Below are 27,938 nucleotides of genomic sequence, written 5' to 3' on the forward strand. Positions count from 1 at the left end.
GAGGAGGAGATTGGGGGGGGGAGGAGGAGATTGGGGGGGGGAGGAGGAGATTGGGGGGGGGGAGGAGGAGATTGGGGGGGGGAGGAGGAGATTGGGGGGGGGGGAGGAGGAGGAGGAGGAGATTGGGGGGGGAGGAGGAGGAGGAGGAGATTGGGGGGGGAGGAGATTGGGGGGGGAGGAGGAGGGGGAGGAGGAGATTGGGGGGGGAGGAGGAGGAGGAGATTGGGGGGGGGAGGAGGAGGAGGAGGAGGAGATTGGGGGGGGGAGGAGGAGGAGGAGGAGGAGATTGGGGGGGGGGGGAGATTGGGGGGGGAGGAGGAGGAGGAGGAGGAGATTGGGGGGGGAGGAGGAGGAGGAGATTGGGGGGGGAGGAGGAGGAGGAGGAGGAGGAGGAGGAGGAGGAGATGGGGGGGGGAGGAGGAGGAGGAGGAGATTGGGGGGGGGGGGAGGAGGAGGAGGAGGAGATTGGGGGGGGAGGAGGAGGAGGAGATTGGGGGAGGGAGGAGGAGATTGGGGGGGAGGGGGGGGGGGGGACTCTGAACGGGCCGGGCCCGAGACTTCGAGCAGGGCCCGTCCCCAGCACCAGATTTACAGGTAGGTGGCGTTGGGTCGGGTCGGGGGGTGGTGGGAGGGAGGTCGGTTCGGTTCGGGTCGGGGGGAGGGAGGTTAGGTCGGATCCAGTCCGGAGGCGGGGGGGGGGGAAGCGGGTGTCAGGTCCGGTCCGGGGGCAGGGGGCGGGGAGCAGGTGTCGGGTCTGGTCCGGGGGCTGGAGCGAGTGTCGTGTACGGTCGGCGGGAAGCGGGAGTCGAGTCGGGTCGGGAGGAAGCAGGAGCTGGCCATGGGAGGAGCCTTATTCACTCATCCCCAGTGAGGCCATTTGGCCAGGGCTAGGGGCTGCGTGCTTCGGGCCCCTCCCACACAGTTTCGGGCGCCTGGAGCTACTGCACTTGCGTGCCCACTGTAGCGCGCATGTGCAGAGGTCCCGGCACTGTTTTCAGCGCAGGGACCTGGCTCCGTCCCCTACAGCTCCTACTGCGCTGCGCCGAGGGCCAGAGGACCTGCATGGAGGTAGAGAATACGGAGGGTTTTTTTAGGCGCACTTTGTGGCGCGAAAAACGGGCGTCCAGGTCAGGACTGCGCCGTTCTAGGCGAGGCTCGAAACTTGGGCCCATTGAAACAAAAACATTAGGGTAATCAGAGTGGAGCTGAAAGCTCTAATGGGAGAATTAGGGAACTGAAGGGGTGAACTTCACCTGGCCCATAGCCGTGCTTCTTCCTCTGCTGCAAATATTTAACCAATAATTTCCTTAAAGGATTCAATGGTCTCTGTCCCCCTGCTTTGACCCAAAGGGGAGCATGAAATTGATGGCTCTTTGCTGAAGCCCATAATTAAATTTTCTGCCAATCAAGCAAGTGGGGGAAATGCCAATGGTACCAAGTCAAAGTTTTTATATAAAGCGTTCCCCTTAAATGCATACAAAACACCCTTCTTTTCTGATCCAGTATCTGATATTTAAAAATGTTCTTAATTAGTACACAAAAATGTAACAGTTTCAAGATCATTTTCATACTTAGGAGGCCTTAGCTGTGCTGTCAGACCAATTTTTAAAAATGAACAAGTCGTACCTGATTAGATTCCGTTCCAACGATTGTTAGGTCCTGGATCGACCTGCGCCTTTGCTGTTCACTTCCTGCTGAAAAAAAAAAGGCAATAAGGGTTCAGTAGCAAAATAGCACAAGCACAACTGCTGCAGGTGGAGCCCAGAATCTCTACAGAGATAGAGAGAGAGAGAGAGAAAAGAAACAGCTGCAATGATCTAACTTGGAGCACACTGCCTTGTCAACAAAAAACTAAAATCTAATACACAGTGACCACTCCTACCACATGAATAGCTACTTCAATTCCTCCGCCATTTTCTGTCACGTGTTCTAATAGACCATATGCTGGAGGCCAGAGCTGATGACGGCAACTATTTAAGGGCTCTTACGTTATGGTTTGCAAGAATTGGACTGCTGACATAGCCCCTACTTGTGCTAAGCTTTGCTTCTTTGCTCTGAGACCTCGTCCAGAGCCTTCGGCCTCAGTCATATTTATCTCAGCTTACACTGTGGGAAAGTAAAGATTCTTCTGCAATCTAACGAGTAAACAAGATGATAAAAAAAAAGAGCATTTAGCTCAGTGCCTTTCAGCAGAAAAACTCCTGTAAAACCATTCCCCTAAATAGAATTTAAAAAGTCTCAGCTCAGCATCAAGGCATTGAACAAAAAAGCATGATCCTCTCTCGTCGGCCAAACAGCAGCAATTACCAAATGTAGATCCCTTTCAATCTTGCTGAAACACTATTAGGAGACAAATGTATTTCTTATAAATAACCAGACAGATCTCACTGAAATTAAATCTTGCATGCTGGAATATTTACAACAATCCATGAATTAAAACATTGCTAGCAGCTTTTTGTTTTACCCTGCCTAGTCAGGTCACAAAAACCTTTGTACAATGACCAGGTGATCATTTACTTTTCTTTGAGCGAAACACTTCAGTTTGTAGCCAAACAGACTACAAACATTCCATAGTCTTCACTGGTGTCTAAATGTCAGTCAGCTTTTCAGGGCCCTAAGGTTTTATTGTGGCTTAATTGGTAAACAAAGATTGACAGCTAGTGCCAAATGGCTGCCAGTCTGGATCACAGAAGACTTCTTTTGAGAAATGCTATGGAGAAGATAAAATTAATCTTGGACACTCGGAGACTGTTAGAGTGCTTGAAACTATGAGGGATCTCAGCCAGCTTTTAATTTACTAAGCTGAAGATTTTGAACAACAACATTCATTTAGCTCGCCCATGTTTTAGCACAAGCTAAAATAAAATGGATAATTTTTCTTTCAAAAGTGATTTTTATTATTTGAAAATTTTCTCAATTATGAAATTCAGCTTTTCACTGGGACTTCTTGGGGGACCACGTGGTACAGCAAAAAGGACATCTCATGACCATAACAAATGGCCAACTTATAACTAACAGACACGTTTACCATAAATCTTCTCCGTATAATAAATAACCAATGTATAATAAACATTCTCCCACTTCAGACCAATTTTTTTTGGAAAGATATACTATCCATGCATAATACACGCTACCCACTTCTGCCTCAAACTATTAAACTGTTTTGTCATCATTAAATTGTTTCTCACAAGATCGGCAGTGCAGCGAGAAAGATTAATATTGGTCTGGATTTTGTGGTCAGCAGTAAACAAACGGCGCTAACTGTTCATTGCTCTCTCACTTGCCCACAGATTTGCTATTGGCTTTTGCGCTGGAAGTTGCGGTGATTAGAAATCTATTTCAGTGCAGCGCCTCCTACAGGGGATCTGGAATCTGAGTGAACAGTGCAGTGATGTTTCTTTATAATTGGATAAAAGAATCCTCAGACACGCAGAGTCTAAACCAGGAAGTGTATGATAGAATAGTTAATTCAATGCCAAATCATGTACAGAAAGCGAAAGAGAGGAAGAAAGATGGGATTAAGAGAAATAAATAAAAGACAGAAAGAAAAATAAAAAATATTAAAAAAAATGAAAATCTCCAACAATAATTAAAATCTGAAAGAATGAGACTCGACATTTGTAAGTTAATTTTCTGTGCCAGATAGGTTGTTTAGCAGTAATTAATACTTATCATACTGTTAAAAATTAAATTAAGACTGGAATGGACTTTTTCTGGCGTGTTTTGTGGGTATCTATCACGCAAGTACCGCAACTTCACGCTGTTGACGTGTTTCAATGCTGAGTCTCTCAGCAAGATACTATTATCTGGGACTGCATCCCAGAGTACTTAAGGAGGTGGCCTTGGAAATAGTGGATGCATTGACAATCATTTTCCAACATTCCATTGACTCTGGATCAGTTCCTATGGAGTGGAGGGTAGCCAATGTAACCCCACTTTTTAAAAAAGGAGGGAGAGAGAAAACAGGGAATTACAGACCGGTCAGCCTGACATCGGTAGTGGGTAAAATGATGGAATCAATTATTAAGGATGTCATAGCAGTGCATTTGGAAAGAGGTAATATGATAGGTCCAAGTCAGCATGGATTTGTGAAAGGGAAATCATGCTCGACAAATCTTCTGGAATTTTTTGAGGATGTTTCCAGTAGAGTGGACAAGGGAGAACCAGTTGATGTGGTATATTTGGACTTTCAGAAGGCTTTCGACAAGGTCCCACACAAGAGATTAATGTGCAAAGTTAAAGCACATGGGATTGGGGGTAGTGTGCTGACATGGATTGAGAACTGGTTGTCAGACAGGAAGCAAAGAGTAGGAGTAAATGGGGACTTTTCAGAATGGCAGAGTGGGGTACCGCAAGGTTCTGTGCTGGGGCCCCAGCTGTTTACACTGTACATTAATGATTTAGACGAGGGGATTAAATGTAGTATCTCCAAATTTGCGGATGACACTAAGTTGGGTGGCAGTGTGAGCTGCAAGGAGGATTCTATGAGGTTGCAGAGCGACTTGGATAGGTTAGGTGAGTGGGCAAATGCATGGCAGATGAAGTATAATGTGGATAAATGTGAGGTTATCCACTTTGGTGGTAAAAACAGAGAGACAGACTATTATCTGAATGGTGACAGATTAGGAAAAGGGGAGGTGCAGAGAGACCTGGGTGTCATGGTACATCAGTCATTGAAGGTTGGCATGCAGGTACAGCAGGCGGTTAAGAAAGCAAATGGCATGTTGGCCTTCATAGCGAGGGGATTTGAGTACAAGGGCAGGGAGGTGTTGCTACAATTGTACAGGGCATTGGTGAGGCCACACCTGGAGTATTGTGTACAGTTTTGGTCTCCTAACCTGAGGAAGGACATTCTTGCTATTGAGGGAGTGCAGCGAAGGTTCACCAGACTGATTCCTGGGATGGCGGGACTGACCTATCAAGAAAGACTGGATCAACTGGGCTTGTATTCACTGGAGTTCAGAAGAATGAGAGGGGACCTCATAGAAACGTTTAAAATTCTGACGGGGTTAGACAGGTTAGATGCAGGAAGAATGTTCCCAATGTTGGGGAAGTCCAGAACCAGGGGACACAGTCTAAGGATAAGGGGGAAGCCATTTAGGACCGAGATGAGGAGGAATTTCTTCACCCAGAGAGTGGTGAACCTGTGGAATTCTCTACCACAGAAAGTTGTTGAGGCCAATTCACTAAATATATTCAAAAAGGAGTTAGATGAAGTCCTTACTACTAGGGGAATCAAGGGGTATGGTGAGAAAGCAGGAATGGGGTACTGAAGTTGCATGTTCAGCCATGAACTCATTGAATGGCGGTGCAGGCTAGAAGGGCCGAATGGCCTACTCCTGCACCTATTTTCTATGTTTCTATCGTGCAGCTTCTGGAGGAGCAGGGCAACTTGCACAGCATCTTCCTGATTTCCACATTTAACTGCATGTATGGTCCACAGAAGTTGCTGTCCAACTTACTCTTTCATAACGATTAGTGTTGATAGCCTCATCATTATTTCTACTGCAAAATCTGGGCCATTATTCAGCACACGGAGATCCATAGCAAGAGAGACTCTGGAGGAGAGCTCCAGGTGAATTAAGGTAATGTGTGACTGTTGCAAACGTCTAAAAAAACACTTGTGAAGTAAGCCTGAGAAACAAGGCTAAACATCAACAGTCAGCAGCTTTTCTGAGTTCAACGAAAAGAGGAGTTGGGGCGATGAAGTTTCCCGCAGAGGATGGCCGGTCAGTTAAGCAGCGCACGAGCTACCGGTTGTCTCCCTACTGTTCAACACATTTGATGATTGAAATTCTCATGTACAATGATATTTTTTTCACCACTCCTGTTACTGTTTTTGCGACTTATTGACGTAGTTTTATCAGGTTAAAGTCATATGTTGCATTTTGAGTAGTTCAATCAATTTTTTTTCTATCATTCCTGAGTCTCTTTTAAATATCCATAGACATTACCATCACCCCCCAACCTCTGCCATTTTTTTTATAAAGGAAAGATATGCAAAGATTATGTACACAGTATATATACCCATGGACATTTTCCACAAACAGAAATTAACTATTTATCTCCATCAAATCTGGTTTAAAACAATAACCGTAGAATTTTTAAATGCTAAAGCACTTACACTAACACTAGGAAACCGCTTAAGTAGCTAGCACAGATGGCAAGAAACAGAACTGGGATTAATTATTCAAAAACAATTAAAAACTGGTATAAAAGATGGAAACAACAGTAATCAAAATCATGTGGAATTATTACTCTGTAGTATTTATAGGATAGCACTACTGAACAGCTCTTTTGGGAATTAAACACTAAAATGATCATTTGTGATGAGATGGCAGTGTTATTTTAGTTCTCATTGCAAATATATCGACTGGCAGTTGAAAAGCTGATCAGATTTAGACAAGGCTACTGTGGTTATGGAGAGGTCTGAAGGGATGGACAATAATAACCCCACCTTAAATGGAGATTCGTAAAATGCTTTAACCTCTCAGCTACATGGGTGAAACCTACAATTGAAAAATAGTGAATTGTATCGAAGTGACATCAAACTAATAGGGTTACACTCATGGAAAATATTATATATTTAAATTTTTCAGATTTAAAAAGCAAGGCTGACTTATCCCCAGTACTTCCACTGCCTTCCTAAACATCTGCAGACAGCACCACTGTCAAAACTCAGTATCAATAAGCCTTTACCTCTCCCATATTTCCAGTCAAGTAATGAAAGAAAGGACTTGCATTTTATACAACACCGTTTACATCTTCAGGATGTCCCATAGCACTTCATCGCCAATGAATTACTTTTGAAGTGTAGTCACAGTTGTTATGTAGGCAAAGATTTGTGCATAGCAAGATCCCATAAATGGCAATGAGATAAATGATTAATTAATTTTTTTGTTGGTGTTAGTTGGAAGGATAAATGTTGGCCAGATGACTAGGAGAATTCTCCTGCTTAGCTTGCCATGGGATCTTTTACATTCACATGAACAGGCAGATCAGGCGTTCAACAATATAACACCAGAGATACTGGTCAGATTGATTGTAATTTACAGGTTGCTTCTAAACACAATACAAATATCTGACCAGTGATTGGGAGTCATATGTGCCCATACAAGTGTACAATTTGTGTACAGATTGTTTTGTCACCAATTCTCACAACTCAAGATATTACTCTCACCATTGTTGCTAAATATGATGGTTCAATGGGTATTTCAGTTCACACTGGAACTCTTCTCATTCCATTTCATTCTGCCATTCTTATTCCCTTCTATCCCTCAGTTCATGTTGGCACTCCCTCTCCTCCTCTACTCCTCCCCCCCGCCAGTATAAAGCTGGCACTTTCTCCCTCCTCCCCCTTCCAGTTCATGGTGGCACTCTTCCATTCTCCACAATGTTGCCACTGACTCTTGCCCACAGCATCGTACCGAACTGTGTAACATGCTAAGGGCAGTTTGCGTGAAGGTTGAACAGATGCAAAGGACTATGTAATTATATTTTACTGGCCTTCAACATCAAATATGTTATATATAAATAATGTGTAAGTATATATTAAAAAAACAATTATAAATACACACACACACACACACACACACACACACACACACACACAAAAAAATATATACACATATACGTACATGTCCATCATCATCATAGGCAATCCCTCAAAACGAGGATGATTTGCTTCCACGCCAAAAAAAAAGGATGAGTTCACAAGTGTTTCGAATGAAGAACCCGAACTACATCCTCCAGGAAGATGCCTGTGCGTGGATTTTTTTTAACGTGTGGTGGCCGTTGCACACTAGCCACCACACGGGCTTGACAGAGCTAGGTCTTGGTCCAGTGGCAAGGATTACCACGACAACTGGAGACCTGCTCTGCTGCATGGAACTAGTGCGCACACATATCGCAGTGTGGGTTCGCCCATGCCTCCCCTGGGCCCCGATCCCATCCCTCCACAGTCTCTCACAGCTGCTTCGCCCTGACCTCACCGTTCCTGCTGTATCTGCCACGCTCCAATCACCAACCTGAACCTTGCTGATGTCACTCTTCGCTGCCGTTGCCCTCCTGTACCAGCTTGCGCTGTACCTTGTAGTGACCTCCATGCTGCTCCCTGGGCTGCACGCCGCTCCTTTTATGGCCCTGATGCCGCTGATGGTTTCTCGCAGGTCGGGGCCTCCACGCTGCTCCCCAGGCTGTCTCCGGGAACCGTCTATCCGACCGCAGTCCATCTCCACCGCCCACACATACATACACATATAATATATATATATATATCTGGAAAATACCACTGCTTGAAACTAAGTGTGGATGAGCCATCTCAGTTTGCACTGCTATACCTTTCCTCTCCATTTAGCAAACTATTTTGTTTTTGTTTTGAGATTGCACTTATTTTGTTTACTAATCCCTGACCTGAGAAGCACATGAAATACTCCAGAGTTGGCAACCATTGCTGGTCTCACCTCCCTTGCTGACCTATCTTGTGCCCTCCCTTAATATAAATAAGTTCCTAATATTTGCCCAGTGCCTCTTGAGATTGGAAACCAGGAAACTGTGGGCATGAAAGGTTACTGAACTAGTGTAAGGAGCTAAATCACTACTGGGTTAGTGATTGTCTCTCTACTAATTATAATTGAATTCCCCTGCAATGCAGCCAATCGATATTTTTGTATCACTGCATCACAGCTTGTGTGTAGTTGCTCGTCGAACCCCGTATGACATATAACCTCATTTATCATAGTTTCAATTGAGACGCTAGTCCAAATTTATTATCAATGGTTAGTGAAGTATTGAATTTTTGATACTTTTGCAACGGAGTGAGAATTAAAAATTTGAACAAGAAAAGAATGCAAGTTGCTGTAATGTCATCTTCTACTATTTACCGGTTACTTTAATAAATCTGTTCCAAGGGTTTTTTTGACTTGAGCGCTTCTTGCATAGGCACGAGGCCTTTTACGAAAATCTCACCGAACCGGATGAACTGGCAGTCATGCCCATCAGCCCAATAGCGAATAAGATCGGTCAGAGAGATCAGAGATTGCGAGATACAACAACAACTTGCATTTATATAGTGCCTTTAATGTAGGAAAACATCTCAAGGCACTGCACAGGCGTGTAATAAGACAAAATTTGATACTGAGCCAGTGGAGGAGATATTAGGACAGGTGACCAAAGACTTGGTTAAAGAAATAGGTTTTAAGGAGGGTCTTAAAGAAGGGGAGAGGGGTTGAGAGGCAGAGAGATCTAGGAAGTTAGTAGAGTGAAAAAATTCCTGATGAGGAGCAGAAAGTGGAGGAGGCAGCACCAAGCCAGATACTGGAATCAAGATGGTCCATCAGAGAATAAAGTCTCTGTAGAAAATGGTGGTGATGTTGGAGGTCATTGTAAGGTCCAGAAGTAGTAGAGAAATGGATTTCAGTACCAGAAACTGTGCCTGTAATGTTTGGTTCATATGGAACAAGGACTCGCTTATGGGAGTGGTCCTTCTCGTAAAGCACAATACCTGTTGGACAGTTGGATTACACCCAATTTAGCCTCAAACACATCAAGAAACCTTAATGTAACAATGTACTCTCCTCTCTCCTCCATATCTGTCAAGCACTACAGGACTCCTAGCTACAATAAATGTTATATAAATGCAAGTTGTTGTATTATCAAAATCTACAGTGAGTTTATATAATATATGTAGGGCGAGGAATTTGGTGCGAAAACAGTATTTTTGCGCCATAATTACCGTTTTTGCTTCGCTACCATTAGTAGACCTTTAATTTGCGCAGCGGTAAAAATCAGCGTCGCATGAGGGTGCGCAAACTGCGAATTTCAGCAACTTTAGTCCAAGGCTCATAGCGCTGCGAGAGGCGCCTTGGAGGGGGGGGGGGGGGGGGAAACACACATTTTGGGGGGGGGGGGGCAGGGAATTCAAAAAAGCCTTGCCTACTAAATCGCTGAAAAAGAATGAAAAAAATAAAAACTATAATTTACCTTTTTTTTTTTAAAAAACAGGTCTTCATACTTACTGTTGCTAAGAGGGCTGCAATGCAGGTTTTTTGTAGCCGACCTGTGGAGCTGTTTTCTCAGTTTGGGGGAGGGGGGGCATGATGTTCCAGGGGCCATGATGTTCCCGGGCCCACCACCACCTTTTGTGGAATCATCATGGTCCCCCTACCTGTGAGGGAACAGCTCCACAGGTTGGCTACAAAAGAGCTGAAGCGGTGGGCCCTGGAACATCATGCCCCCCCCCCCCGCCCACGCCCACACCCCCCACCCCCGCCCCGCCCCCACCCGCCAACCTGTGAGAGAACAGCTCCACAGGTCAGCTACAAAAGATCTGGAGCGGCATACCACTACAACTTCCAGTGCGAGCTGCTCCAGGTATGCGATGGCTTCGAGGTGGGCGACTGGGTGACGTCATCAGGACCCAGGTCACTGTTTGGAGCGTGGGCAGGAGCATCGGCGTGGCCCTGGTAAAGCAGAGGAGTGGGAAGGACGTGGCGGAGGTGCAGCAAGTGATCGAGGCGGAGGAGCGTTGAGGATTCTTTAAGATGTCTCCGTATGTGTAGTTAAGTCAGAGGCAACTGTCTCAGCTGCACTGCAAAGCAAAACTACAGAAGCCAGGAATGGTGTGCCAGATGCTGTCCCTTAATCCTCTGAAACGGTCATAGAAGCGCTGCATCATTCCATGTTTGTTTAGGAATGACTTACGGCAGCCAAAAGATCAAATGTTAAAATTTGCATTAACCTCTCTTCAATCAAATGTATGCTCTACACTTTTATATTAAACATTTTGGCGAGTTTAATTACGTACAACACACTCCAGAAAGTCCACCTTTAATTTCAAGTTTCTATTAATTTCAATGACAGTTCACAGCCAATTTTGCAAACCTCATCTAGAGCTAATGGGATTAATTTAATTTACTTAGAAAGTTAGTTATTAAACTTTAATTTTTTCAGATCACTCAATTAAAAATGTTTAAATACTAATCTTTCTTTAATGGAGCAACCTTAAAATCAAAAGAAAAAATCTGAAACACAACATATTTTACATTCCTGCTCATCTTTTGCTAACTGTGAAAATCTGAGGTCAGGTAAAACTTCCAATTTACTAGCCAGACTATTTCTTGAACCGAGTGGCGTGCAAGAACATGGGGATGGGCGAACATCCAATGAGAGTGCAACAAGGAATTTGCGCTCATGACTGGTATGGATGCAAGATGGCAAGAACAAAAAATACTTAAAAAAAAAAAAAACTGCAGAAAATTTCAGTTCACAGTAATCAGCAGTTTATACTGCTAGAAATTGTTGAAAGTAAACACCTTGGGGGCGAAATTGCCCTGCATCCCGTTTGGGGGCGGTAACTAGTTGAGGCTGGGACTTTCTGCGCCCGATGCAGAAGTCCTGCCCCCACCGTTGAACTGGGCTTACCGTCTCTCAAAGGAAGTGGAGCGTAATCTTGTGGCTCCACTTCCTTAAGGAGCGGTTCCCGGGGCGGGGACTGAAGCGCTACGTGAATGCTCCGTTTAGTGCTGGCGCCCTTCAACAACCTCCCCTTCGCTTAAAGGAGAGGGACGTAGCGCACTCTGCACCAGGACAGCGTGGCACCGGACCTGCAGCCCAGCACTCAAAACGGAGTGCCGGGCTGCACGATGGCGGCCTGGACCATGCTAGGGCCGCTATACTGGAGCCAACCCGAGTCGGAAAACTAGTAAAGATGGAGGTGCGGGACGCTGGCGCCCTCCCCTTTAAGTCCTGTCCCGAGAGCGGATGTCGGCCAGCTTCATGATCAGCTCATCTGGTGATGACATCCACTCGCACCAACCTTGTATGCCGCGGGGCAATTTCCTCTGCGGGACGGTGAGGAGTCAGTTGTCATGGTGCACACTGGTACCAACGACAAAGGTAAAAAAAGGGATAAGGTCCTACAAGACGAATTTAAGGAGCTAGGAGTTAAATTAAAAAGTAGGACCTCAAAAGTAGTAATCTCGGGATTGCTACCAGTGCCACGTGCTAGTCAGAGTAGGAATCGCAGGATAGCACAGATGAATACGTGGCTTGAGCAGTGGTGCAGCGGTGCAGCAGGGAGGGATTCAAATTCGTGGGGCATTGGAACAGGTTCTGGGGGAGGTGGGACCAGTACAAACTGGACGGTCTGCACTTGGGCAGGAACGGAACCAATGTCCTAGGGGGAGTGTTTGCTAGTGCTGTTGGGGAGGAGTTAAACAAATATGGCAGGGGGATGGGAACCAATACAGGGAGACAGAGGGAAACAAAAAGGAGACAAAAACAAAAGACAGAAAAGAGATGGGTAAAAGTGGAGGGCAGAGAAACCAAAGGCAAGAAACAAAAAGGGCCACTGAATATAAAAGGGCTGCAGGAGGGGTCAAAACTAAAAATCATGGTTTAAAAACTAGGATGAAAACACTATCTAAATGCACGCAGCATTAGAAATAAAGTAAATGAGTTGACGGCACAAATCATTACAAATGGGTATGATTTGGTGGCCATTACAGAAACATGGTTGCAAGGTGGCCAAGACTGGGAATTAAATATACAGGGGTATCTGACGATTCAGAAAGATAGGCAAGAAGGCAAAGGAGGTGGGGTAGCTCTGTTAATAAAGGATGATATCAGGGCAGATGTGAGGGATGATATTGGCTCCAATGAACAAAATGTTGAATCATTATGGGTGGAGATTAGAGATAGCAAGGGGAAAAAGTCACTGGTCGGCATAGTTTATAGGCCCCCAAATAATAACTTCATGGTGGGGCGGGCAATAATCAAGGGAATAATGGAGGCACGTGAAAAAGGAATGGCAGTAGTTATGGGGGATTTTAACCTACATATCGATTGGTCAAATCAAATCGCAGGGGGTAGCCTGGAGGAGGAATTCATAGAATGCATACGGGATTGTTTCTTAGAACAGTATGTAACAGAGCCTACAAGGGAGCAAGCCATTTTGGATCTGGTCCTGTGTAACGAGACAGGAAAAATAAACTATCTCCTCGTGAAAGATCCTCTCGGAATGAGTAATCACAATATGGTTGAATTTGTAATACAGATTGAGGTGAGGAAGTTGTGTCAGAAACGAGCGCACTATGCTTAAACAAAGGGGACTACAGTGGGATGAGGGCAGAGTTGGCTAAAGTAGACTGGAAACAAGGACTAAACAGTGGCACAATTGAGGAACAGTGGAGGACTTTTAAGGAGCTCTTTCATAATGCGCAACAAAAATATATTCCAGTGAAAAAGAAGGGCGGCAAGAAAAGAGATAACCAGCCGTGGATAACCAAGGAAATAAAGGAAAGTATCAAATCAAAGACCAATGCGTATAAGGTGGCCAAGGTTAGTGGGAAATTAGAGGATTGGGAAAATTTTAAGCAACAGCAAAGAATGACTAAAAAAGCAATAAAGAAAGGGAAGATAGATTACGAAGGTAAACTTGCGCAAAACATAAAAACAGATAGTAAAAGCTTTTACAGATATATAAAACGGAAAAGAGTGACTAAAGTAAATGTTGGTCCCTTAGAAGATGAGAAGGGGGATTTAATAATGGGAAATGTGGAAATGGCTGAGATCTTAAACAATTATTTTGCTTCCGTCTTCACAGTGGAAGACACAAAAACCATCCCACAATTTGCTGGTCACGGGAATGTGGGAAGGGAGGACCTTGAGACAATCACTATCACTAGGCGGGTAGTGCTGGACAGGCTAATGGGACTCAAGGTAGACAAGTCCCCTGGTCCTGATGAAATGCATCCCAGGGTATTAAGAGATGGCGGAAGTTATAGCAGATGCATTTGTTATAATCTACCAAAATTCTCTGGACTCTGGGGAGGTACCAGCGGATTGGAGAGCAGCTAATGTAACGCCTCTGTTTAAAAAAGGGGGCAGGCAAAAGGCAGGTAACTATAGGCCGGTTAGTTTAACATCTGTAGTGGGGAAAATGCTTGAAACTATCATTAAGGAAGAAATAGCGGGACATCTGGATAGGAATAGTGCAATCAAGCAGACGCAGCATGGATTCATGAAAGGGAAATCATGTTTAACTAACTTACTGGAATTCTTTGAGGATATAACGAGCATGGTGGATAGAGGTGCACCGATGGATGTGGTGTATTTAGATTTCCAAAAGGCATTCGATAAGGTGCCACACAAAAGGTTACTGCAGAAGATAAAGATACGCGGAGTCAGAGGAAATGTATTAGCATGGATAGAGAATTGGCTGGCGAACAGAAAGCAGAGAGTCGGGATAAATGGGTCCTTTTCCGGTTGGAAATCAGTGGTTAGTGGTGTGCCACAGGGATCGGTACTGGGACCACAACTGTTTACAATATACATAGATGACCTGGAAGAGGGGACAGAGTGTAGTGCAACAAAATTTGCACATGACACTAAGATTAGTGGGAAAGCGGGTTGTGTAGAGGACTCAGAGGTTGCAAGGAGATTTGGATAGGTTAAGCGAATGGGCTAAGGTTTGGCAGATGGAATACAATGTCGGAAAGTGTGAGGTCATCCACCTTGGGGAAAAAAAATCAGTAAAAGGGAATATTATTTGAATGGGGAGAAATTACAACATGCTGTGGTGCAGAGGGACCTGGGGGTCCTTGTGCATGAAACTCTTTTAGAGTCTACCTGCAAAACATAAACATTAAACTGTGCCACCCGACCTGGGTGACACACCAGACATTTACAAGGCTCTTTTTTCCTTTTTTTGGTTTTTTTTTGTGTTTTTTTTTTTTTTTTTTTTGGGCACTAAAATCACAATTTCTCCGGTGCCCCCTATAAAAGGGAAGGGGACACTAAAAGCACCGGCAATTAAAACAAATTAAACTTTAAAACGTAAAATCAAATTAAAATTTGGTTGCCGGGCGTGATGATGCACTCCAGTCCCTCCGGTGCCCACCTCTCGCGGAAGGCCGCGAGCGTACCGGTGGACACCGCGTGCTCCATCTCCAAGGACACCCTGGACCGGATGTAAGAGCGGAAGAGAGGCAGGCAGTCAGGTTGAACGACCCCCTCGACCGCCCGCTGCCTGGACCGGCTGATGGCACCCTTGGCCGTGCCCAGGAGCAGTCCCTTGTGCATGAAACTCTTTTTGGAGTTCACGTGCAAAAACATAAAACATGTATCCGTGCCACCCGACCTGGATGACACACACAAGACATTTACAAGGCTCCTTGTGCATGAATCCCAAAAGGTTAGTTTGCAGGTGCAGCAGGTAATCAGGAAGGCGAATGGAATGTTGGCCTTCATTGCGAAAGGGATGGAGTACAAAAGCAGGGAGGTGTTGCTGCAACTGTATAAGGTATTGGTAAGGCCGCACCTGGAGTACTGCGTGCAGTTTTGGTCACCTTACTTAAGGAAGGATATACTAGCTTTGGAAGGGGTACAGAGACGATTCACTAGGCTGATTTGAGAAATGAAGGGGTTACCTTATGATGATAGATTGAGTAGACTGGGTCTTTACTCCTTGGAGTTCAGAAGGATGAGGGGTGATCTTATAGAAACATTTAAAATCATGAAAGGGATAGACAAGATAGAGGCAGAGAGGTTGTTTCCATTGGTGGGGGAGACTAGAACTAGGGGGCACAGCCTCAAAATGCGGGGGAGCCAATTTAAAACTGAGTTGAGAAAGAATTTCTTCTCCCAGAGGGTTGTGAATCTGTGGAATTCTCTACCCAAGGAAGCAGTTGAGGCTGGCTCATTGAATGTTTTCAAGTCAAAGATAGATAGATTTTTAACCAATAAGGGAATTAAGAGTTATGGGGAAAGGGCGGGTAAGTGGAGCTGAGTCCGTGACCAGATCAGCCATGATCTTATTGAATGGCGGGGCAGGCTCGAGGGGCTAGATGGCCTACTCCTGTTCCTAAATCTTATGTTCTTGTGTTCTTATGAGTCTCCGCGAACGGTAGTTGCACGGCGGCCGCGGTGCTACCTATGGGGCGTGGCGCTGCCTCAGCAAACTCCCGGGATCTGGAAGCGAGCGAAAAGTCTCTTCCTCTCTGATAAAAGTACAACATCCCCAGACACCTGGGAGTCCCTGACCAAAGACCGCCTTAAGTAGAGGAAGTGCACCTCGAGTCTCATCGCCGAGAGCATGCAGAAATCAAGCGCAGGCAGCGGAAAGAGCGTGTGGCAAACCTGTCCCACCCACCCTTTCCCTCAACGACTATGTGACAGGGACTGTGGTTCTCATATTGGACTGTTCAGCCACCTAAGGACTCATTTTAAGAGTGGAAGCAAGTCTTCCTCGATTCCGATGGTTGACCACAGAACACATCATAAGAACATATAAGAATTTAGGAGCAGGAGTAGAGTAGGTAATTCGGCCCCTCAAGCCTGCTCCGCCATTCAATAAGATCATGGCTAATCTTCTACCTCAAAGCCACTTCCCTTTGTTCCCTTAATATTCAAATATCTGTCAATCTCTTGTATTCTATGCCTCAGCTAATGAAGGCAAGTATCCCGTATGCCTTCTTAACCACCTTATCTACCTGTCCTGCTACCTTCAGTTATCTGTGGAGATGCACTCCAAGGTCCCACTGTTCCTCTACACTTCAGTGTTCTACTATTTATTGTGCATTCCCTTGCCTTATTAGCCCTTCCCAAATGCATTACCTCACACTTGTCCAGTTTGAATTCCATTTGCCACCTAACCAGTCCATTGATGTCTTCCTGTAATCTATAGCTTTCTTCTTCATTATCAACCACACGGCCAATTTTTGTATCATCTGCAAACTTCTTAATCATACCCACGTTCAAGTCTAAATCATTGATATATAACACAAAAAGCAAGGGATCTAGTACTGAGCCCTGCGGAACCCCAATGGAAACAGCCTTCCAGTCACAAAAACAACCATCAACTATTACCCTTTGCTTTTTGCCTCGAACCAATTTTGGATCCAACTTGCCACTTTGCCTTGGATCCCATGGGCTTTTACTTTTGTGACCAGTCTGCCATGTGGGACATTATCAAAGGCTTCGTTAAAATCCATATAGACTACATCGAACGCACTACCCCCATAAGAACATAAATAGGAACAGGAGTAGGCCATGCCTGCTCTGCCATTTAATACGATCATGGCTGATCCGATCATGGACTCAGGTCCACTTCCCTGCCCGCTCCCCATAACCCCTTATTCCCTTATCGGTTAAGAAACTGTCTTATCTCTGTCTTAAATGTATTCAATGACCCAGCTTCCACAGCTCTCTGAGGCAGCGAAGAAGAAATTCCTCCTCATCTCAGTTTTAAATGGGCGGCCCCTTATTTAAAGATTATGACCCCTAGTTCTAGTCTCCCCTATCAGTGGAAACATCCTCTCTGCATCCACCTCGTCAAGCCCCCTCATAATCTTATACATTTCGATAAGATCAGCTCTCATTCTTCTGAATTCCAATGAGTAGAGGCCCAACCTACTCAACCTTTCCTCATAAGTCAACCCCCTCATCTCCGGAATCAACCTAGTGAACCTTCTCTGAACTGCCTCCAAAGCAGGTATACCCTTTCTTAAATATGGAAACCAAAACTGTACACAGTATTCCAGGTGTGGCCTCACCAATACCCTGTATAACTGTAGAAAGACTTCCCTGCTTTTATACTCCATCCCTTTTGCAATAAAGGCCAAGCTCATTGGCCTTCCTGATCACTTGCTGTACCTGCATACTAACCTTTTGTGTTTCATGCACCAGGACCCCCAGGTCCTGCTGTACTGCAGCACTTTGCAATTTTTCTCCATTTAAATAATAACTTGCTCTTTGATTTTTTTTCTGCCAAAGTGCATAACCTCACATTTTCCAACATTATACTCCATCTGCCAAGTTTTTGCCCACTCATTCAACCTATTTATGACCTTTTGCAGGGTTTTTTGTGTCTTCCTCACACATTGCTTTTCCTCCCATCTTTGTATCGTCAGCAAACTTGGCTAAGTTACACTCAGTCCCTTCATCCAAGTCGTTAATATAAATTTTAAATAGTTGGGATCCCAGCACTGAACCTCCTTGTTACCTCCTCAAAAAATTCAATCACGTTAGTAAGATACGACCTTCCTTTGACAAATCCATGCTGACTTCCTTGATTAATCCGTGTTTTTCTAAATAAAGATTTATCCTGTCCCTCAGAATTGTTTCCAATAATATTTCCACCACCGAGGTTAGATGACTGGCCTGTAATTACTCAGTCTGTCCCTTTCTTCCCTTTTAAACAATGGTACATTGGGCCAAAATTTCCTCAGCCGCCTAGAGCAGTGCAGTTAGCCATGGCACACTGACTTTGTGGGGCAAAAAACGTGCCGACAATTTACCTCTTATTTTGACCGCTCCTTCATCGTTCTGGTCCCGTGGCGTGGCGCTGCAGAGCCTGCGGGAGGTGGGGCTTGGGCCCAGCGTCTCCGAGTGCAGGCAGGGGGACGTATGTCTGGAATAGTGTAATCAAGCAGACGCAGCATGGATTCATGAAGGGGAAATCATGTTTAACTAATTTACTGGAATTATTTGAGGATATAACGAGCATGGTGTATTTAGATTTCCAAAAGGCATTCGATAAGGTGCCACACAAAAGGTTACTGCAGAAGATAGAGGTACGCGGAGTCAGAGAAAATGTATTAACATGGATAGAGAATTGGCTGGTGAACAGAAGGCAGAGTGTCGGAATAAATGAGTCCTTTTCGGGTTGGAAATCGGTGGTTAGTGGTGTGCCACAGGGATCGGTGCTGGGACCACAACTGTTTACAATATACATAGATGACCTGGAAGAGGGGACAGAGTGTAGTGTAACAAAATTTGCAGATGACACAAAGATTAGTGGGAAAGCGGGTTGTGTAGAGGACACAGAGAGGCTGCAAAGAGATTTGGATAGGTTAAGCGAATGGGCTAAGGTTTGGCAAATGGAATACAATGTCGGAAAGTGTGTGGTCATCCACCTTGGAAAAAAAAACAGTAAAAGGGAATATTATTTGAATGGGGAGAAATTACAACATGCTGAGGTGCAGAGGGACCTGGGGGTCCTTGTGCATGAATCCCAAAAAGTTAGTTTGCAGGTGCAGCAGGTAATCAGGAAGGCGAATGGAATGTTGGCCTTCATTGCGAGAGGGATGGAGTACAAAAGCAGGGAGGTCCTGCTGCAACTGTATAGGGTATTGGTAAGGCCGCACCTGGAGTACTGCGTGCAGTTTTGGTCACCTTACTTAAGGAAGGAAATACTGGCTTTGGAGGGGGTACAGAGACGGTTCACTAGGCTGATTCCGGAGATGAGGGGGTTACCTTATGATGATAGATTGAGTAGACTGGGTCTTTACTCGTTGGAGTTCAGAAGGATGAGGGGTGATCTTATCGAAACATTTAAAATAATGAAAGGGATAGACAAGATAGAGGCGGAGAGGTTGTTTCCACTGGTAGGGGAGACTAGAACTAGGGGGCACAGCCTTAAAATACGGGGGAGCTAATTTAAAACCGAGTTGAGAAGGAATTTCTTCTCCCAGAGGGTTGTGAATCTGTGGAATTCTCTGCCCAAGGAAGCAGTTGAGGCGAGCTCATTGAATGTATTCAAGTCACAGATAGATAGATTTTTAACCAATAAGGGAATTAAGGGTTACGGGGAGCGGGCAGGTAAGTGGAGCTGAGTCCATGGCCAGATCAGCCATGATCTTATTGAATGGCGGAGCAGGCTCGAGGGGCTAGATGGCCTACTCCTGTTCCTAATTCTTATGTTCTTATGTCTGTTTCAGCGTGCGTGCACGCGCAATGGAGCGGGATGCTTGGCAATCGGTCAATTAAAGGGAGAGCGTCCTCAGTAGCATTGGCAATGGACCGTATATAAAGGTAAGGTGTGAATAGTGATTTTTGGGTGGCTGAGGGAGTGGAAAGGAGTGCTGCATAGGTGAAAGAAAAGTGAGAACTGTGATTTTTTCAGGATTACCTGAGTGTAAGTCCAATACACCAATGACGCAAGAGCGTGCAACAAGAACAAAGAATTTCCTCCATGAGGAAGTGGAGAAATTAGTCACCGTCATTGAGGAAAAATGGCTGGAGCTGGGTATGAGTAAGAGTAGTCCCACAAAAGTTCCACTCAAAGAAATGAGAAGACGATGGAACCTATTTGCAGAAGAATACTCCGCAGGGGTGAATACCGCAAGATCTGGAAGCCAGTGCAAAAAGAAATGGCAGGACGTTGGTCAAGTAGTGAATGTAAGTAATATCTTCATCTTTAAATGGAATTGCAATTGTAAATGTGACCATCTGTATATGTCCCACCCATCAGAAGTGCACCATGTGTGAAAAGTTATATTTTCATCTTTGCAGAAGAAATTGGCCCACAACAAAAGGGAAAGACTTAGAAAAGGAGGAGGGCCGACAAATCTGCACCAACCATCACCCCTGGAACAGAGGGGTACGGCCTTGCTGAGTCGCACCTGCAGAAAAAGAATCAGCTCTGCACAAACTGGACCCACACGCGAGGGCGAGTCATTAAAATGCATCGGCGCCCTTCAAATCAACCTGCTGACTGGCCTGCTACACGTGAGACTACTCATGCCACCCATCCTGCCTCCTCCTGTGCTCTAATCATTTGACTGTTCCGTTATATTTTGCAGAAGACGACGGCAATCTTGAACATCCTGACGATCCACCAGAAGATCCAGACCAAGGCGGGTGGGGAGGAGGAGGGGTCCATGGAAGTGTGTTCACAGGAGAATGCAGATCGCGATATGGATCAGTCCATAGTACAGGGCATCACACTGCCAGGAACCTCCATGAGCCCCGCTGTGACATTGCATGGTTTCCGAGGTTGCGGGTCCCAGTGGCGGTGGTGAAATGCATGTTGGAATACCCAGTGCCCCACCGTCCCAGCATGTACCTCGCACTGGAGGGGTGCGACTAGGCAGACCCACGGCGAGGGGAAGGAGAAGCCGCCCAGTCTCTCATGAGATGCAGCCTTCATCAGATGCTAATCAGGTTATGTCATTGCGTGAGGAGACCAATGCCCTCACAAGATCACTCATGGCGATCGTCAGTGGGGTGCGTGATGAGGCAGCGACATTGTCGGGAGTATTATCAGCATTGAGATGGGAATGGAGGGCGGGCATTTCAGAGGGTGTGCAAATAGAAACATAGAAACATAGAAAATAGGTACAGGAGTAGGCCATTTGTCCCTTCGAGCCTGCACCACCATTCAATACTGATCATTCACCTCAGTACCCCTTTCCTGCTTTCTCTCCATACCCCTTGATCCCTTTAGCCGTAAGCGCCATATCCAACTCCCTCTTGAATATATCTAATGAACTGGCATCAACAACTCTGCGGAAGAGAATTCCACAAGCTAACAACTCTGAGTGAAGAAGTTTCTCCTCATCTTGGTCCTAAATGGCTTACTGCTTATCCTTAGACTGTGTCCCCTGGTTCTGGACTCCCCCAACATCGGGAACATTCTTCATGCATCTAACCTGTCCAGTCCTGTCAGAATTTTATATGTTTCTATGAGATCCCCTCTCATTCTTCTAAACTCCAGTGAATACAGGCCCAGTCGATCCAGTCTCTCCTCATAGGTCAGTCCTGCTACCCCAGGAATCAGTTTGGTGAACCTTCGCTGCACTCCCTCAATAGCAAGAACGTCCTTCCTCAGATTAGGAGGCCAAAACCGAACACAATATTGCAGGTGAGGCCTCACCAAGGCCCTGTACAACTGCAGCAAGACCTCCCTGCTCCTATACTCAAATCCCCTCGCTATGAAGGCTAACGTGCCACTTGCCTTCTTCACCGCCTGCTGCACCTGCATGCCAACCTTCAATGACTGATGTACCATGACACCCAGGTCTCGTTGCACCTCTCCTTTTCCTAATCTGCCACCATTCAGATAATATTCTGCCTTTGTGTTTTTGCCACCAAAGTGGATAACCTCACATTTATCCACATTATACTGCATCTGCCATGCATTTGCCCACTCAGGTAACCTGTCCAAGTCACCCTGCAGCCTCTTAGCATCCTCCTCACAGCACACACCACCACCCAGCTTAGTGTCATCTGCAAACTTGGAGATATTACACTCAATTCCTTCATCTAAATCATTAATGCATATTGTAAATAGCTGGGGCCCCAGCACTGAGCTCTGCGGCACCCCATTAGTCACTGCTTGCCATTCTGAAAAGGACCCGTTTTTCCCGACTGTTTGCTTCCTGTCTGCCAACCAGTTCTCTATCCACGTCAATACATTACCCCCAATACCATGTGATTTAATTTTGTGCACCAATCTCTTGTGTGGGACCTTGTCAAAAGCCTTTTGAAAGTCCAAATACACATCCGCTGGTTCTCCCTTGTCCACTCTACTCGTTACATCCTCAAAAAATTCTAGAAGATTTGTCAAGCATGATTTCCCTTTCATAAATCCATGCTGACTTGGACCGATCCTGTCACTGCTTTCTAAATGCACTGCTATTTCATCTTTAATAATTGATTCCAACATTTTCCCCACTACTGATGTCGGGCTAACCGGTCTATAATTCCCCGTTTTCTCTCTCCCTCCTTTTTTAAAAAGTGGTGTTACATTAGCTATCCTCCAGTCCATAGGAACTGATCCAGAATCGATAGACTGTTGGAAAATGATCACCAATGCATCCACTATTTCTAGGGCCACTTCCTTAAGTACTCTGGGATGCAGACTATCAGGCCCTGGGGATTTATCGGCGTTCAATCCCATCAATTTCCCTAACACAATTTCCTGACTAATAAGGATTACCTTCAGTTCCTCCTTCTCGCTAGACCCTCGGTCCCCGAGTATTTTGATAGTATCCTAGTACTTCGTGAAGACAGAACCAAAGTACTTGTTCAATTGGTCTGCCATTTCTTTGTTCCTCATTATGAATTCACCTGATTCTGACTGCAAGGGACCTACGCTCGTCTTCATCAATCTTTTTCTCTGCACATATCTATAGAAGCTTTTGCAGTCAGTATGTTCCCAACAAGCTTCCTCTCATACTGTATTTCCCCCTCCTAATTAAACCCTTTGCCCTGTTGTTGTTGAAGTGCATTGTAAAATATCCAATAAAAGATATTTTGCATTAAAACTGAATCATGTTCCATTAGGACCACACAACATTTAGGAACAACTGTAAAAAGTAAAAATCCCTCACCCCTAGTCATGCGTGCCTACCACCCCTAGCCCTCGCGGGAGGGCTAGCTGGTGCATTCTGCAGTTGGCAAGGTAGGACTGCTCTATTTTCTGTAGCTGATTTATCTTTCATTTATTTTTGACGATGTTGTGCAGCTGTTGTGCTGAAGATGTTGCGATGTTGTGAAGGTGTTTAGTGCTTTAGAATCCTCTAACTCACCTCTCCCTCTCTCGCTCTCTCCCCCCCCCAGCTCTGGCTTCCTACGCTGATTTCTTAAATGTAGTTAGGGTTTTTCTGTGCCTACAAAAGTGGCCACAAACACTGGCCTAAGTTAGTTTGGAGTAACTTTTAGCTGGCCAAATTTGCTTCTATGGCCAAAAGAGGCGTAAGTGGCTGGTCACACCCCCTTTTGGAGAGAAAAAAACTAAACTAGAAAAAAACCCAACTAACTGACTTACACTGGAGCAAGTTAAATGGGGAAATTTGCACTTTTTAAGTTACTCCAAAAAAACGGGGCAACTCCTGGGGAAATTTGAGCCCAATGTTAGCAGTCCTCCAGCACCACACCTGAAACCAGAGAGGATTGGAAAATGATGGTCGGAGCCTCTGCTATTTCCTCTCTTGCCTCTCAACAGCCTGGGATACATTTCATCCGGTCCTGGGGATTTATCCACTTTCAAAGATGCTAAACCCCTTAATACTTCCACTCTCACTATATTTATTTCATCTAATATTTCACACTCCTCCTCCCTGATTATAGCATCTGCATTGAACCTCTCTTTCGTGAAAACCGATGCAAAGTATTCATTAAGAACCATACCCATGTCTTCCAGCTCCAAACACAGGTTACCTTTATGGTCTCTAATAGGCCCTAGTTATCCACTTGCTCTTAATGTATTTATAAAACATCTTTGGGTTTTCCTTGATTTGACTTGCCAATATTTTTTCATGCCCTCTCTTTGCTTTCCTAATTTCCGTTTTAATTTCATCCTTGCACTTTCTATACCCCTCTAGGGTTTCTGCAGTATTGAGCCCTTGGTATCTGTCATAAGCTTCTCATTTTTTCTTTATCCTACCCTGGTATGCCCCTTGACACCCAGGGGGCTCTAGATGTGTTCGTTCCATCCTTTTTCTTTAAAAAGGAACATACTTGCTCTGAACCCTCATTATCTCCTCCTTGAACACCTCCCATTGCTCTGACACTGATTTACCTTCAAGTAGCTGGTTTCAGTCCACTTTGGCGAAATCACATCTCAGCTTAGTAAAATTAGTTTTTTCCCCCCCAAGTGAGAACTTTTATTCCTGGTCTATCTTTGCCCTTTTCCATAACTACCCAAAATCTAACTGAATTATGATCACTACCACCAAAATGCTCTCCCACGGATCCTCCTTCTACCTGCCCGGCTTAATTTCCTAAAACGAAGTCCAGAACTCTCTTGTTGGGCTTGATACGTACTGGCTACAAAAGTTCTCTTGAATGCATTTAAAGAATTCTGTTCCTTCTATACCTTTCACACCAATTCTATCCCAGTCAATATTAGGGTAGTTGAAAATCACTACTATTACTACCCTATTGTTTTTGCACTTCTCAGAAATGTGCCTACATATTTGCTCTTCTATCTTCCTGACTGTTTGGAGGTCTATAATACACTCCCAGCAGTGTGATTGCCCCTTTTTTGTTCTTCAGTTCAACCCATATGGCCTCATTTGATGATTCTTCCAACATATCATCCCTCCTTACAGTTGTAATTGCATTTTTAATCAATATTGCGACCACTTGTTATAACTCTCTCTATCTTGTCTGAATACCCTGTAACCAGGAATGTTGAGCTGCCATTCCTGCTGTTCTTTTGGCATGTCTCAGTAATAGCTATAACATAGTCCCACATGTCTGTCTGTGCCCTCAGCTAATCTGCCTTATTCTCTAGACTCTCTGCATTGAAGTTTATACCATTTAGTACTGCCAAACTCCCTTATTGTCTATTTTCTAGCCTTTGTTTTCCTCTGTCTTCCAAACTTCCTTACTCATTTTCTGCCTTCCATTTCCAGCTTCTCTCCCTTTTGAATCCACTCTCAGGTTCCCATCTCCCTGCCAAACTAGTTTAAGCTCTCCTCAAGAACACTAGCAAATTCCCCCACAAGGATATTGGTTTCGGCCCCGTTGAGGTGCAACCCATCTGGCTTGTAAAAGTCCAACCTTTTCCAGAAACGGTCCCGATGCCTCAGGAATCTAAAGGCCACCCTCCTTTCAGCCATGTATTCATCTGTCCTATCCTCCAATTTCTATACTCACCAGCATGTGGCACCGGGAGTAAAGGAATTGGATTTATATAGCACCTTTCACAACCACCGGATGTCTCAAAGCGCTTTACAGCCAATGAAGTACTTTTGTAATGTAGTCACTGCTGTAATGTAGGAAATTACTACCTTTGAGGTCCTGCTTTTTAATCTCTTTCCTAGCTCCCAAAAATATGCCTGCAGAACCCCATCCCTCTGTCTACCCATGTCATTGGTGTTGATATAGACCATGACCTCTGGCTGTTCACCCTTCCCCCTCAGGATGCCCTGCAGCCGTTCAGTGACATCCTTGGCCCTGGCGCCATGGAGGCAACATACCATCCTGGAGTCACACCTGCGGCCGCAGAAGCGCCTGTCTGTTCCCCATACTATTGAATCCCCTACTGATATCCACTATTGCTCTACCACTCTTCTTCCTCACTGCACTGTGCAGCTGAGCCACCCATGGTGCCGTGGACTTGGCGCTGGCTATACTCCCTAGAGGAATAATCGCCCTCACCAGTATGCAGAACTGAAAACCAGTCAGCGAGCGAGCGAGATGCACTCAGAAGACTCCCTTGTCTGTCTGGCGGTCACCCATTCCCTCTCTGCCGGCACACTCTTAAGCTGTGGGTGACCACCTCCTGAAACATGCTATCCACGAATGCACTGCGGTGACGCCAGCTGTCGCTCAAGCTCCGAAACCCAGAGCTCGAGCTGTTCTAGCTGGTGACACTTCCCGCACACATGGTCGTCCAGGCCACGAGAAGCACCCAGGACTTCCCACATGGTACAGGATGTGCATTCCACAGGACTGAGGTGTCCTGCCATGCCTCTATTTATTAGATTATTAACTAACGTTTTTTGGACACCTCTCTGCCCTAACAGAGAGAAGACCACAGTGATACTCACTAACCAATCATCTACCTGCTGTCCTGTGACGTCCCTCCTTGTTTTTTTGGGGAAATACACTTTGCAAGGTATGCCACCATCGCTGCCTCCGATTAGGTCGCTCTCTTTATGTCCCGTGCTGCTGTTGCCTCCCAAGAAATTTCTCCTCGTCTCAATTCTAAATCACGCCTTTTTCCGAGACTGTGACCTCTAGTCCTAGGCTCCTCAGCCAGGAGAAACATCCTCCCTGCATCTACCCTGTCGAGCTCTGTACAAATTTTGTATGTTTCAATGAGATCACCTCTCATTCTTCTAAACTTTAGAGAATATAGGCCTCATAGGACAACTCCCCCATCCCAGGAATCAGTCTGGTAAACCTTCATTGCACTCCGTCTATGGAAAATATATCCTTCCTTAGTTAAGGAGACCAAAACTGTACACAGTACTCCAGTCTACTCAATCTCTCCTCATAGGACAATTCCCTAATCCCAGGAATAAGTCTAGTGAACCTGTTTGCAAATTCAAATATACTACATCCACTCGTTCCCTTTAGCTGCCCTGTTAGTTACATCCTCTTTAAAAAAAAAGCCAAATACTATTTCCCTTTTATAAATCCGTGTTGACTCTGCCTAATCAGATAATTTTCTCAGTTACCCATTTCCACGTCCCCAATAATAGATTCTAGTATTCCAAGTATTATTACCAAAATGTACCATCTCACATTTACTGCTATTGAACTCCATCTGTCACTTATTTACCCAATCCACCATGTTATCAATTTCCCCTTGCAGCTTCCTTTGGTGCTCAAAATTATTTACAATGCCTCCTTTTTTAGTATCATTTGTAAACTTGGACACCATACCCTCTAGCTCTACATCCAAATAATTTAGGTGCAGTGAACAGAAGCGGTCCCAGAACAGAACCTTGTGGGACATCACTATCCAGCTTCAACCACACTCAGAAGTTTCCCTTAATTCTGTCTTTGTTTGCTCCTTTCTAACCAGATTTTAAATAACATTTTCTATCCTTCTCATAATTCCCCAGTCTTCAATAGTCTCATGTGTGGCATCAAGTAAAAGGCTCCCTGAAAGTCCATGTGCACTACATCCACTGCATTTCCCCTATCCATCATATCTGTCACCTCTTCAAAGACTTCAAAGGTAATGATCATTTGTATTGGATTCTCTCATTAAGAGAAAAAACATATTGCACATCTATCCAATCAATTCCATCCATTATCTTTTTAAACACTTCAATTAGCTCACTCTCACCAGGGAACGTAACTCAAATTTACCCAGTCTCACATCATAAGTCATTCACTTCATCACATTAGTCATTTTGTGAATTACCATCACTGGACTTTCCCTGGGGTCAATATGTCCTTGCTTTTACATTCTAACCCTCGTGAGGAAGCCCACTCTTTCACTAGTACCGGTGAACTAAATTGATTTATGACAAATGACTTATGTGCCCGAACTCCCAAATTGCTTTGTTCATCCACATCCTTAGCACCTTTCAATTTAGATTACAAGCAGAAATTGCAGAATCCGACACTCGCATGGAGAAGACCTTCGGAAAGACCTTCGTTGAGCGTTCAGAATTTCCCGAGACATGCTCCCTGCAAGCTCTGACAGGGAATGCTGGATCACAATCATCTCTATACTTCCATCTGCCATT

The 27,938-nt window shown here is 45.0% G+C and overlaps 1 protein-coding gene across 5 annotated transcripts in view; it reads right to left on the minus strand.

Moving 5' to 3' along the window:
- Positions 1-27,938, minus strand: part of map3k7 (mitogen-activated protein kinase kinase kinase 7) — a 163,528-nt gene that overhangs the window by 29,888 nt on the left and 105,702 nt on the right. For 3 of the 5 annotated variants that reach the window (XM_070885381.1, XM_070885379.1, XM_070885383.1), the window contains one exon: positions 1,627-1,694. In XM_070885381.1, coding sequence (XP_070741482.1) covers positions 1,627-1,694 — 68 coding nt within the window. The remainder of the gene's footprint in view (positions 1-1,626; positions 1,695-27,938) is intronic. The other 2 variants (XM_070885382.1, XM_070885380.1) reach the window with 1 other exon arrangement.

This window comes from Pristiophorus japonicus, chromosome 7 (genome assembly GCF_044704955.1).
Source record: "Pristiophorus japonicus isolate sPriJap1 chromosome 7, sPriJap1.hap1, whole genome shotgun sequence".
Lineage (NCBI taxonomy): Eukaryota > Metazoa > Chordata > Chondrichthyes > Pristiophoridae > Pristiophorus > Pristiophorus japonicus.